The sequence below is a fragment of the Amphibalanus amphitrite genome, unplaced genomic scaffold (genome assembly GCF_019059575.1).
Source record: "Amphibalanus amphitrite isolate SeventyFive unplaced genomic scaffold, NRLGWU_Aamphi_draft 000090F_arrow, whole genome shotgun sequence".
Lineage (NCBI taxonomy): Eukaryota > Metazoa > Arthropoda > Thecostraca > Balanomorpha > Balanidae > Amphibalanus > Amphibalanus amphitrite.
The window spans coordinates 139,066-152,903 of NW_024881586.1; the positions used below are offsets into that span (position 1 = coordinate 139,066).

A 13,838-nucleotide genomic window follows, 5' to 3' on the forward strand; every position below is an offset into this window, starting at 1 on the left:
TGTCGTATCTTGACTTAAATTGGTTAGATGTTTTAGCCATCTTGGTGTGAGAGCTTAACAAATTCCATTTATTTATAACTCTTTGTGAGAAAAATCTTCCTCTCTTCAACGTCCGGTGGTGGGGCTTGTACAGTTTGAGGTAATCTCGCTCTGTTCGGTTTCTAACGTTAAATAATTGGGTGAGGTCACACTCGTGGAGCTGATGGAGGATTTTGTGGGTCTCAAGTAAGTCTCCCCGTTCTCTTCTCTCTTCTAGGGTGGTAAGCTTAAGCTGTCTCAGCCGCTCTGGATAATTTAACCCTTGCAGTCCCACAACTCTTCTTGTAGCTGCTCTTTGAACTGTTTCAATCTTCTTGATATTATATTTCTTATATGGAGACCACACTTGGGGACAGAATTCAATGTGAGGGCGAACAAATGTTTTGTATGTGAGATTAAACATTGCCGGCCTCAGCTTTTCAAAGGTTCTCCTTACCATGCCCCAACTGGCATATGCTCGTTGGGTGCATTTGTTGATATGTTTGTTGAACTCGAGCGAGGAGTCAACAATAACACCCAGGTCTCTTTGTTCGTTGGTGTTCTCCAGCTTAGTACCACCGAGCATGTAGACTGGTCTGTCGGACATCATTTGTTTGGTGCCGATTCGAAGGGTCTGGCACTTAGAAGCATTGCAGCATAGTTTCCATTGACGAGACCAGTGCTCAATCTCTTGGAGATCCCCTTGTAAGCGCTCCACATCTTCATGTGACTTGATGTGTCGGTAGATTTTACTGTCATCAGCAAAAATTTGCACCTGGCTAACTATTTGATCCGGCATGTCATTTATAAACAGAAGGAACAGGGTGGGACCGATCACTGAGCCCTGTGGGACGCCACTTGCCACCTTTGCCCAGCTTGAGTGGGCTCCGTTGACTACAACTCTCTGTTTCCTATCGTAGAGGAAGTCTTCAAGCCAGTTAAGCAGCTGACCGCCAATCCCTGATCGGTATAATTTATGACAAAGTCTTGCATGTGGTACGGTGTCAAAAGCTTTTGCAAAGTCTAGATAGACAATGTCTGTAGGTACCTTTTCATCAAGGCTGCGGCTGCAGTCTTCCAAAGTGGAGAGGAGGTTTGTTAAACACGACCTTCCGGAAACAAATCCGTGTTGGCGTGGGTTCAAAATGTTGTTCTGCAAAATATGACTCATTATTTGTTCATTGACGATTCTTTCCATCACTTTACTGCATATGCAGGTTAAACTAATTGGGCGGTAGTTTTGGGCTTCAGTTCTTGATCCCTTCTTATGGACTGCTGTGACGTATGCCATTTTCCATAGACGAGGGACATGTCCAGTGTCCATCGAGTTTTTGAATATGATCCTCAAAGGTACTGCTACATTTTCTGCGAGTTCAGCTAGGAGACGTGGGTGAAGATCATCTGGCCCTGGTGACTTGTAGGACTTAAGCTCTTTCAGTAGCTTGAGGATATGTTGAAGAGGCATTTCAACTGAATGTAATTCGGGTACATCTGGATGCCGACAGTGGGTGAAAGGACACATTTGCTCGTCTGACAGTGAGGAGAAGAATTCGTTGGCGTAAATCAAGTCAGAGTCATCTTCTAACGTGAACACATTCTTGAAGTGTTGGTTGAGGGCAGCGGCAGTTTCTTCGTATGTTGATGATGGGGTTCCGTCTGCCTTGGTAACTTGCCCTACTGGCTCTCGAACTTTGTTTTTGGAGTTACAGTACGCATAAAACAGCTTGGGATTAGTTTTGATCTGATGAAAAAGTTTTTCTTCGTGCTTTGCTTTGATGTTACGTAGACCATAATGAGCCTTTTTTCTTGCCTTGATGTATTTCTTTCTATACCTTTCCAACTCTGGTAGCTTTAACCTCTCTGCCCTCATGTAGGCATTCCAAGCACGGTGTTTCTTTGCAATCTTCCTTTTTGCTTCATTGTTAAACCACATTTTATTATTATCTCTGCCCCTACACATCGTTTTCACAGGAACACATTCTTTCCGGATTTGCATTAGGTGTTCAACCAGTAAATCATACTGCTCATATAAAACTTAGTCGCTGACCGGCCGCGAACCATCCGCCTACGGATTAGGAGACTGACATCTTATCCACTCGGCCGCGCCGTCAGCAACCAGCCACTAAACTTCAACGACCTATCACCATTTCCAACAAAGCTAGTCCCATAGCCTCTCAGAAAGCCGTTGCGACCATCCGGGACCTGACCGGTCATACCTTTCGGTTGTGACGTGAGACCACCTCGTGGTTGACCATGCGGCACGGATAGTCCTTGCCGATGATGCAGCCCGCCTCGCGCTGAACTGACAGCGGCGCCTCCCACGGCGAGAAAATGTACTCAGTCGGCATCTGGCGCAGCTCCGGCACGTAGCGTCTGGCAGCGTGAGATGGGAGATGAGTTAGAACTCGTGGCCACTGTCGGGGACACGGTGGTGTCAAGACTGGTGTCAAAACGACACTAAGCTTTCGTAACACTGCAGGTTGATCTACAAATTGAATAAAATCCAACATGAAGTAGTTGAATTTCGTAAAGGCTTGAGAGCAGCATAACTAAATATGAAGATTGCCTTTTCCTGGACAACCAAAACAAAACTACATACGCGTACGTCTACGTGTAACTGTCGATGTAAATGTACGGTTGCAGATCCAATACACGTCTCTGTAGCGTAAACTGTGTCTAGCAGCGGATCACCGGGCACCATGTGTTCACTGTTTGACGTTCGTGACAGCGGTCCGGCCATTACGCACCTGATGTACTCGCCGGTGGGCTCAAACATCCGCCCGTAGTTGACCGGTGAGATGGTGTCAGAGGTGTCCAGGAAGTTCTCAAAGGCGGACGATGAGACCCACATCCAGTTGCCGGCGTTGACCGACCAGTCAGCGTCCAGCAGGTACTCCTGGAACACCTGGATAAAGCGGGAGCAAGACGTTAGAGCTCTGTCGTGAGGATGCTGGAGCTAATAGGAGCTTGAAATGCATCCTTATTAGCTTGATTTGTCGAAGGAAGAAACATCCAATACCCGATTTAGTTAACGGCAGCTATCGGGAGAACAGTTACCAGAACTCACTACTCAAAGGTTAATATGCCACTTAATAGGCAAGGTTCGCTCCTGCCAAACCCGCAAAGATGTCGACATAAATCTATCAATCAATGCAATCATCGTTCAATGAAATGTCCAGTTCCACTAACACTTAGAGAACCTCCCAGTGCAGTTATTGATTCTTATTTCTTAGACCGTCCCAGTGCAATAACTGACTCTCAAACCATTCATCCCGTTGAGCTACTGACCCCCGGACTATCTACCCACCCAGCGCAGTCAAAAACCCTTACACCATTCCAGCGATACTGTCCCTCGGACATCAGTATCCTATCCCCTACTGACCCTCAGTCCGTCGACCCAGTTGAGCCAGAGGTCTCCGCGGGTCAGGAAGCAGCCAATATGATGCTAACCCTCAGACCGTGCCAGAGCTAACTACTCACCCTCAGTCCGTCGACCCAGTTGAGCCAGAGGTCACCCCGGGTTAGGAAGCAGCTGGTGGCGTTCCGGGCCACGTGGTGGATCCAGCCCTCCTGGATCAGCTGTCGCATGGCGGCGTCGATGAACGGGTAGCCCGTCTGTCCTTCCTTCCATTGCTGCAGCTGCTGGTCGTCGGTGCGCCAGTTGATGTTCAGGCAGATCGGGTTCGGCTCCATCTGAGACACACAGCAAACGGGCGTGTTTTTATGCGATGGGTGCGGGCTTCGGCCGAGACTGATGGAGCCTCGGCTGAATATCTTGGGTATCTTTGACAAACAGCGAGTAAAAGTACGTAGTGCGAATCCCTTGTCAATTGTTCTAGCGAGGGTTTTCTAAAATATATTGTGGAAAATCACTCGGTCGGTATTTCGCCTTATCAAAGGTACCGCATTTTAACCGTTAGTACCGCAGTACCGTTATATTCCGCATGCGGCGCATACCGAAGAACATTGCGTGGAAGTAGACGAAGGGTCTTACCTGATCATAGTAGGGGTTCTTGACGGACATGGTGTAGAAGTACTCTCGCCAGACGAGCTGGACACAGATGCTGAGCGAGTGGCCCTGGGCGTCAGTGCACGCCTGGAACGCCTTCTGGATCTGGTGGTACATCCTGAATGGAAGAAAGGGGAACCCTCACAAACCAGACTCGCATTACGGGACATAAAGTCACGAACAAGCAACAGCAAATCATTGATATCATATAAATCTGGGCACCATAACTATAAATACCTAAAAATAGTTGATAGTTAAACAACGAGAAAAGAACGAAGCCTGGCTAATCGCCAATCAGGAGTTAAGCCATAGTGACTTCAGCGCCTCAAACATATTATCCTTTGTACCCCATCAATCACAAACACCCTAAAGTATGCCCATTAATCCCGTTGTTTCCCCTCTCTTGACCCACCGTCTGACTGAGATACAGCCGTGTCGCAGGTAGGCAGACATGCTGCGGGGCGGTCCCAGCAGGTCCGGGCAGTACTGGTTGGGCATCACGATACCACGGCTCAGAGCCAGCTCCTCCCAGGCAACCCGCTCGGCCAGTAGCTGGAGGCCCCGCGTCTCGCCGCCCTGGTAGCGCTTCTTGTGCTCGCCCGGTGACGGCTTCAGGTCGCTCAGTTCAGACACGGGCGGCACTTCGTCAAACAGCTGAAACGGTAGCGGTGTGAGGTTGCTGAACTCAGTCAGACGGTAAACAGAACAGTCAGGTGCTGACGCCTGACGGCCGGAACAGGGGGTATCAGCATCAGGTAGTTGATGAAAGAAATGAAACTGCCTCAAGTCCCTTCTCTTGCCAGTACCGTGTGCCCCTCATTAACTGCACTAAGGTTTCGACTCCCACTCACACTAGCTGGCCGGATGCTCCCACACGCCCACATCCAGTGACATCCCGCAATCAACCTCCAGAAAATGGATGAGCCACTACTTGCTCTGAGTGAACAGTGCTCCCACTCCTCACTTTCGCTGCCAATCTCCCCCTCACCTGGACCGGGTGTCCGTGGGGCCGGGTCGGGTCGGCCACGGCCAGCTGGCCGGCTCTGAACACCGGGTCACCCTCCGGGGTCGGCGGCAGGCCGATCGACATGGCCACTTGCTGTGAAAGAAACACCGTATCAAATCAGTGGGGAGGTCTCGTATGTTTGCTGGGGCAGTTGGGGGGGGGGGGGGGGCATCGAAGGCGAAGTCATAATGTGACACTAAATAGAGAGCTCAGTAGACATAAACATGAAATAAAAATAGATGCGAGAAAAAGCTGCGAGTTTATTACCTTTTATCACGAAGCGTAAAATGACAATGCAGGCTGCTTCTGACAGCAAAACTACAATAAAATTAACCATTGTATGATACCAATTTCTTGATGCTAATAAACTCAATGTTTGAGTGATTTCAGACATACATCCATTCGCTTTCACACAGCCCATAATTGAGCACACCAGTGTTGCCTCAGCTTCATTGCAACAGCACGGGACACCAGCAGGTCTCTCGGCTTAATTATAGTCCACCAGCAACTTTCCGTCTTTGTTCTCATGTTACGGAGATCATATTTCGCTTTCATTACTGAGAGAACATTCTAGGTAAAACAGCCCTCCTGTACGCCGCCGATGTAAATGAGAGCGCTATGGCCCCGAAACTTCTCGCTAAAACAGCATAGCAAGGAATCGAGCCTCGGAAAGTCTCATATATCCCAGTCTCGAGTCAATAGCCGCTGACGGCCCATCTGCGCAGTGTAGCAGACAGCGAAGCGTCGCGACTTTATGAATCGAGAGTGGGAGGGGAGGGGGAGCGGTAAGTTGCGTGTGGGTTGTCATACGACGCATCTCAGATAAGCTCAGCGCCGGGTAACTCACGTGAAACATTGAGAAGGTGAGCGGCGGCTCGCCCCCGTTGGCCTCGATCACCTCTGCCGGGTCCCAGAGGGTGTGCGAGATACGCTCGATAATCTCCACAGCGTGCTCGTCACACCAGGCGCGCACCAGCTCGTCGCGTGGCGCCCAGACCGGCTCACAGTCCTGTGGAGAACAGACGTCGATTAGTCAAAACCATGGCAGAGAGTCACAAATGTCAGCTTTAGTCCTTTTACGAAATTCCAACTCTAAGCTCGGTATCTCATCTATCCTTTTTTATGTTGGCTCCCGTGTCACCCAAGTATAAGCCAAGTTCGTGACATTGCAACATCTCTGTAACATCCGCCTCTCCCCAGCCATTGAGATTCTACCAGATCCTTCGCATTAAGCTCATAAAGGTCACTGCCATTTCCACAGCCGTCCATCAAAAGGTCATGATCTTCACAACAGCACACTGGGTCCCTGCTGTCCACACACGCCAACCCCAGCTGCCCAGTACCATAATAATCGGATCAGTCGAGCCGCCTGAATGGACAGCGGGGATTAGTGGGCCCCGTCTCACCGAACGGCGCCAACGGCCGTTATAAGATACGCTTCGATTTCCATTGAAACAAAGGTAACAAACAAGTTTGCTCATGTTTCCATGGAAACCAAACTGTTAATCCCTAGACAATGCGGGTAGCGCGTGCTGTGTAGCCGGACCCCCCCCCCCCCTCCCCACTCGCCTGTTCAAAGCTGAGGTGTGTCATGCCATACTCTGTCCTCATCAGCTGGAGAGCGTCCGTCGGTTTTCCGCGGATGGTGAGCAGCCGTCCGCCGCGGAGCCGCAGCTGGCGGTCCAGGTCCGTCAGAGACTCCAGCAGGAACGCCAGGCGGTTGTACCCGCTCAGACGCATTCCTGAGGCGATAGATAGATAAAGAAATTATACAATGACATTGACAAAGATACTTACATTCATTGGCGTTATCCGCTGTTCCTTGTGGCTTTCACCACGCCTCAGAAAACACAAATGTATATTCTAATGTATGAAATGAAAATGTATATTATAAGAACACGGATTGAAAGTATGCTGAATAATTAACACTCACACAAACGGTTATGTACAACACGAATATGTAGAAGAAATCACGGCACCAGTTCGGAAACGTGACATGACTCGATAAAAGGTCAGTCACGCGATGCAGGCGGCGGTATGTACCTATAGTTGATGGGTACCGTTTTAGGTGACGAGGGTAAGCGGTAATGGGTACCTACTATGGACGTCAAACCCCTTGAGACCCCACTTTTTTGCGATAATTTTTTAATGCGTCAACTCTCGTTGACAATATTCTGGCAATGTGTGTTTCAGAACCTGCCGAAACTTTTATTACTAAGGTATTTTGACGCCAAACGATTATGAAAGGTACTTCTCATTCACTCGTAATGTTAAATTTCACGGAACAAATCTGCTGTTTGGGTAGAGGCTACGCGCTCATGGGGCGGAGCCACGTAATGACGTCAGCGCTAAGCTCCGCCCTACCCCTCCGGCGCTCCTTGCCCGGCGACCGGTCACTCGCGTCTCTCGCTCCATTCAGGCTTGATGGTGGGCGGTAGCTGGTAGCGGTAGCGGGCGCTGGTAGATGGCATTTAGAGCAGATGGCGCTGGTGGCGGGGCTCGAGTGTGGCCGAGCGCAAGCCTCTGCCCGGGCCTGAATTGACCTTAGCATTACGAGTGAATGAGAAGTACCTTCCATAATCGTTTGGCGTCAAAATACCTTGGTAATAAAAGTTTCGGCAGGTTCTGAAACATACATTGCCAGAATATTGTCAGCGAAAGTTGACGCATTTAAAAATTATCGCAAAAAAGTGGGGTCTCAAGGGGTTTGACGTTCATAGTAGTTCAGCCAGAGGTGGAGGCAGCGAGCTGCATAGACGAGGCCCATAACAAATGCGATGCGACAAAGGCGTGGATTTATTTATCACAAATTGTAGTAATAGGGACATTGATGGCCGAGGGTTCCACAAAACAAACAGCGATGGACCATACCATATCGTATTTCAGGAAAGATACGGTAATGGCGATGCATAAATTAACTGCGAAAAGCGTGAATGATAGGAACGTGAGTATGACTTCATTTTGGCCCGGAAAAACTGCATCCTCCAGGCAATTTTATCAAGTAGACATATCACAGTTCGGATGGTTCAAGGTTTGGGGGGGGGGAGGGGTCATCGCATACCCGATGCCGGTTGTCAATCCCGATTTCTCCCTGTCATTAGCATCAACAAATGTTTACATGCACCTCGGTCGGGGCCGTACTGGAGTCTGGACAGAGTCAGCACATCGTGTTTTGGTGAGATGGAAAATTTAGTTCAGAGCTGATGCCAGTATGCACAAAATGGCAGAAGAGGCAAACTAATAGCCATGCCCAGACCTCAGTTATCAGCATGGTAAATTCATATCGGATGCTTGAATTTTCTAAATCAGTTTCTGATTTTTTTTTAGGGGTTGAGTCAAGCAAAACAGTACTTCACATGAGTGGCTCACAGGATTGAAGATTGTGAGTGTTATAATTCTCAGAGTTGCCCTCTTGGTCCTGATTCGGCTCCATGTGGCATGCAGAGTGTAAGGATACACAGATCAGATTTTGATTCAGGATGGCATGCATCCTCCTGCATCCAGAAACCAGCTGCATTACCCCCATATGGCCACATTCATTGCAGCTTGCAGGTACCCAACCAAGGTGTCCACTGTCCACAATATTGGAAGCCTCCGAGGCCTGAGCCCTTTGCCTCATGGATTGTCCCTGGGTCCTGGGATGCCAGTAAACCATAATTTTGCCAGAGCCAGAGATGCCAGGTCTTTCACTCTGAGCCAGTGCCAGAATGATCAATCAAAGCCAGAGCCACCCCTAACATCCGTAACTTGTCAGCTTGCAACTAATTCAGAAACTGCTTGAACACAATCACATCACTCACCTCCACTTTCTCCATCAAAGATGAAAATGAGGTAGACCTTGTTACAGGTCTCCAGCAGCTGGCACAGCGCAGGATTGTCGTGCAGCCTCAGCCCGTGACGGAACCAGTGAACCCCCACCGCCTCCTTCATGGTTTCTGGAATTCTGACAGACTGATTGCTTGCAGGAGACAGGTGAAAGTCTTAGATTAGAAGTCTTGAATTGAATCTGAAAAAAAAATGTGATTGATTCAATTATCAGGGAGATCATGTTAAGCAGGCATCTCACTTTTAGAATTAGGTAACAAACTGATTGGTACCTACCTACCAGCTATGACATTGACATTAGCAGTGCAGGCAGCAAGACTTGTAAGTTTAGGTCAGGTTAGGTTAGGTTTGATCTGACCTCTGTTCGGCGTTCGCACCCCGTTTATTTATCAGCAGGCTGCGAGCATGCTGCTACTTCTTCGCTCCTCATTGGTCAAATTCAAGTGGTCTATTCGTTAGACCAATGAGAGGCCAAGAAGCACCCAGACTCAGACTCAGACTCAGACGTGTATTAAGGAAATCCACTAAAAGCGGCTATTACATCCTCTCGTCAAAAATTAAAACGGTGGTTTCAAAGTCAAGATAAAGAGAGACAAGCATCACAATCACACTCGCATACATCATAGTCAAGATAATACAAGAAACATAGATACAGACAATACCAGCACACATACACACCAGATGGTCAGCTCAACTCAGTCACGTTGGATCCGTCAGCAGCCGCCTGAGGCGGTGCTTAAAAACAGGCACCGGGAGCCCGAGCAAATCGGGTGACAGGCGGTTGTAAAGAACCGGACCACGGCTGATGAAGCGCCTCTTGCCTGCTTCGGTTCTAGATCGGAGCACATATAGTGAGTGGTCCTGTCGGGTCACCCTAGCTTGCGCTCCTAGTGAGCTCCTAGCGGCAGCCACGGTTGACAAACCGGCGGCTAACACCTCGGGCTCACCGAAGCGCAGCAGTTTGTGCACCATGCACAGTGTGCCATGCACCACAAGGTTCTCCGCGCTGAGCCAACGCAGCTTCTCAAGCAGGTCCGACACGTGATCATACTTTTTGCGTCCGAAAATGATTTTTGCCCCATAATTTAGAGTCTTCTGAATGAGTGCAAGGTTCTTCTTCGAACCGTTGCCATAGACAGTGATACAGTATCGAAGCTGCGAGAGAACCAAGGCGTTGACCAGCACGGAGACGACGGACGGAGGCAGGCGCCCCCTGAGATGTGATAGGCCACTGAGAATGCCGAAACAGCGCCGGGTGACGGCAGAGACGTGAGTGTTCCAGGTGAGGTTGCGATCGAACGTCAGGCCAAGATTTTGTGCTTCCGAAACGGGAATGATAACGTGATCGCGAAATTTTACCGTAACATTTGGGGCATTGCGCAAATTTTGAGCGCTACCCAGCAGCATCAGCTGAGTTTTCCCAGCATTGACTTTTAAGCCGTTGGCACGGAACCAGAGGTCAAGAGAAGCTAGCGTCTGTTCCATCCGGTATACTACGTTATGAATTTCTGACTTTTTTCCACTGACCAAAATTTGGGTGTCGTCTGCATATTGAACTACGACTGCATCCTCGGCGAACAAGCTAAGGTCGTTGGCAAAAATGCAATAGAGAAGAGGGCCGAGGGCGGAGCCTTGGAAAACACCGATGCTGTTGGGGAGCGGAGATGAAGTAGTTCTTCCACCCAGAGCGTCAGTGAGGCTGACACTTTGGGTGTGGCCGTGAAGATATGCCGAAAACCAAGCTGTATCAATACCATGAAGCTGCAATTTAGTCAATAATTTATCGTGGTCTATCACATCAAAACATTTGCTCAAATCCAGCAGGCAGAGAAGGGATAGCTCTCCACGGTCGGTAGCGGATAGGATGTGATCGGATATGGATATCAGCGCGGTTTCAGTCGAGTGACGAGGCCGAAAACCGTGCTGAGTGGGGGAGAGGAGATGGTTGTTGGATAGGTAACTGTAGAGCTGTTGATGTACGGCTTTCTCTACAATTTTGGATATAATAGGAACGATAGAGATTGGCCGGAAATTTGATGGATCTGAAGGATCACCGGTTTTGTGGATGGGGTGTACGAGGGAATGTTTCCAGGATTGAGGGACATCCGATAGAGAGATGCTGGAATTGACCAAATGCAGGAGCACCGGGCCAATCGCGTCAAAGGACATGCGGACCATGCGCGCGCAAATACCATCCTCTCCGCGGGCGGCGGAGCCGCTCATGCCGAGTACGACCAGCAATAACATCCTTATATGGGGAAAACCGCCAGCACGCTGATATAAAAACAGCGACTGAATAGGGCCCTGGTTGATTAGAAAGCATCTCTGGGTATAGCACCTCTCTTTAGTTGCAAAGAAAAAACAAGGGTTACAGTTTCTTTACAACTACCTATTTCTTTTGGGGAAAAACTTTGTAATTAAGTAAGTAAGTAAAAACAAGTGAAGTTAGGCTTCAGTTCTATCATCATATTTTTAAACCATCACTTATGCAGCAAGCAAAATATCAATAACACGTGAGTGGCAAGTCTGTGGCAATTGGAAAGATGCCTTGCAATGGTCAGTTGCCCTTGCGAGTTAAGGACAAATTTGCATTGGAAACCGTCCACAAGGCCATCTAGCATACAAGTTGCTCATGCCGCCTCATAGTCATTTCCACAGTTATGAATTTTTTAAAGGTGTTCATATTTACAAAAAAATACCAACACGAAGAAGAAGCAGATACTAGATAGTGACAGTGCCCTTTTACAAAGCTATACCAATATTTTGACAAATAATTCATATCAGCCTAGGTAGGTACCTTGACCTAGGTACTAAATCTCCCGCAGGAAAATCTGTCATTCCAAAATTATGTGATGTTGAGTTCCATATTCACAACATTAAAAGCCAAATTTTTAATATTTCAGCCATCCATGAAGTAAATATCAGTTCAGGAGCCCAAGATTCAGATTTGGGTTGCTAAGCCTGAAGCTGAAGCCATGCAAAATTTGAACGGTTTATATAGCCTTGATTTGAACTGAAGTCTGAAAACGGAAGCTTACCGTCAACTGAAACACCCAAGTGAGTTCTCCAGAAAGTTCGTGCTTTCTTTGAAACACTTCAGCTATCAACAGCTTCTGTTTAGCCTAAACAAATTGAAATAACTTGAAATAATCCCCAGCGGCACCCTCCCGTCCTGACCGGCGTCCTCCGTCCTCGGCCGCTCAAGGACAAATAAATTCCAGGCTGGAAGTCAGCTGTTATTGCGCGGAGAAAAACTTGCTCGATCGGAAAACAACAGACACATTCATTGCTGAACTAATTTTGGATTTCGCATATTAATTTCAGACAATTTTAATGATAAAATTTTAAAGGAAAATTTGAATGACTTCCACCAGCACTTAGCGGGCAAAAAGGAAATACTAATGTTCTTGATATAGCCCCCCCCCCCCCACCGACCACCCCAAATCACATGTGCTTGCCATCGTTTGTCATCGGAGGCTCCAGGGTCTTTACACAGCATTGCTCGGAGCGTACTCTATACATCTCAAAACCCAAACCCCTATCCCGAGCTGGATGTCACCCTGACCAACAATCAACATCCCACGCGAGGAGCCCTACGGAGCAGGCTCTTGTGGGGTAGCATGAATGCAGCAGCGCGCATAGGTGGACGGGTGGACTGTCGCTCAAGGGACGGGCTCAGCACCATAGTCTGTACGTGCAGCTCAGATGCCGAACTATGCACACCCTAGGACACAGGGCTGGGAAACATCCTCGGTGTGTCACCATTGGGAGTTGGAGCCAACAATTTGTCACCATGGGTTTGTCACCAATTCCACGCCTTCAAGCGCTAAAATACGAACAATTCAAGATTTTATGACGATTCTAGAACTTCAGCTGACATTGATTGCACATTAGGTCACCAATGCGCAGCATCTCATATGTATGAAAAATTTCAAACACAATGACTCTTTAATGTCTCACGGATGCAGATGTGATGTTCGCTAGAATGTTCATGTAACTCACACAAAAAAGCGCATCGCAGCATCTGCAACGTATACAACTGACCAATATTTACGGTGCACGCCTCCATGGGCGTTTCCAATCGAAACACCGAAACCGAAAGCATCCGGGCGATGAAAGGGTGTCGACTACTCACTGTTTGAAGCCGACGTAGTGAAATAGGTGAAATAAACGAGAGAAAAGCAGCTTTAAGGGCGCTCATAATTATATTTCAAGTTTCACAACTCTTGAGGAGAGTGAATCTCGTCAACAAATCTTGAAGTACAGCATTGCATAATGGCAATTTCCGCAATTATTATAGGTACACCATGATGTAATGAATGCGAAATCCCTGCTTCATATGAGCCAAAGGAAGCTTCATAAAGGAGCTTCATATAACCAAAGGAACACTACAACCCATCACCAAAGGACCAAACCAAAGGAACACTTCAAAGGAGCTTCATATAACCAAAGGAACACTACAACCCATCAATTTAGGAAACAATATGCCTCAAGAGAACATCATACGAAAGTGCAGAAAAGGACAATAATATCACTTTTTGTCAAGCTGGATTGCCCCTATTGATTCTGTTCATCTTTCCGGCCTGTCCCCACCAGACTGGAAAACACCCTTGCAATACGCCGGACGCCCGTGAGGCCCTCATGCGCTGAAATTCGGCGCAAGGGATTTTGCGCATAAGTTTCTGCACGATTTGCGCCGAAAGTTGGGTGCCTATTTGCAGGGGCGGATCCAGGAAAACTCCAAGGGGAGGGTCATGAATCGAAGTGGTGCCCCTACGGCCTACCTATACCCAAAATTAAAAACTCAACGGATTTCGTCCACTTCATTTTGGTGGTGCCCCCATTTTCAGTTTTTTATTTTTATTTTTTATTTTTAGTCAGTATCTTAACTCTTACCCACAACCACATTTACCAATTGTAAACAAGTATATATGAATGTGCTATGTGTATATATGTTGTGGACGCTGAGTAGTGAGTACT

The 13,838-nt window shown here is 48.0% G+C and overlaps 1 protein-coding gene across 8 annotated transcripts in view; it reads right to left on the reverse strand.

The window, feature by feature from the left end:
* The window catches only part of LOC122380038 (cryptochrome-1-like), a 29,684-nt gene that overhangs the window by 2,470 nt on the left and 13,376 nt on the right, over positions 1-13,838 (reverse strand). For 6 of the 8 annotated variants that reach the window (XM_043362784.1, XM_043362788.1, XM_043362789.1 and 3 more), the window contains 9 exons: positions 8,834-9,039; positions 6,603-6,775; positions 5,881-6,042; positions 5,016-5,126; positions 4,440-4,681; positions 4,013-4,145; positions 3,499-3,711; positions 2,766-2,923; positions 2,235-2,391 (listed from right to left, as the gene is read on the reverse strand). In XM_043362784.1, coding sequence (XP_043218719.1) covers positions 2,235-2,391; positions 2,766-2,923; positions 3,499-3,711; positions 4,013-4,145; positions 4,440-4,681; positions 5,016-5,126; positions 5,881-6,042; positions 6,603-6,775; positions 8,834-8,963 — 1,479 coding nt within the window. In that variant the 5' untranslated portion in view covers positions 8,964-9,039. Of the gene's footprint in view, positions 1-2,234; positions 2,392-2,765; positions 2,924-3,498; positions 3,712-4,012; positions 4,146-4,439; positions 4,682-5,015; positions 5,127-5,880; positions 6,043-6,602; positions 6,776-8,833; positions 9,040-11,896; positions 12,091-13,838 lie in introns of those variants that run through there. The other 2 variants (XM_043362786.1, XM_043362783.1) reach the window with 2 other exon arrangements.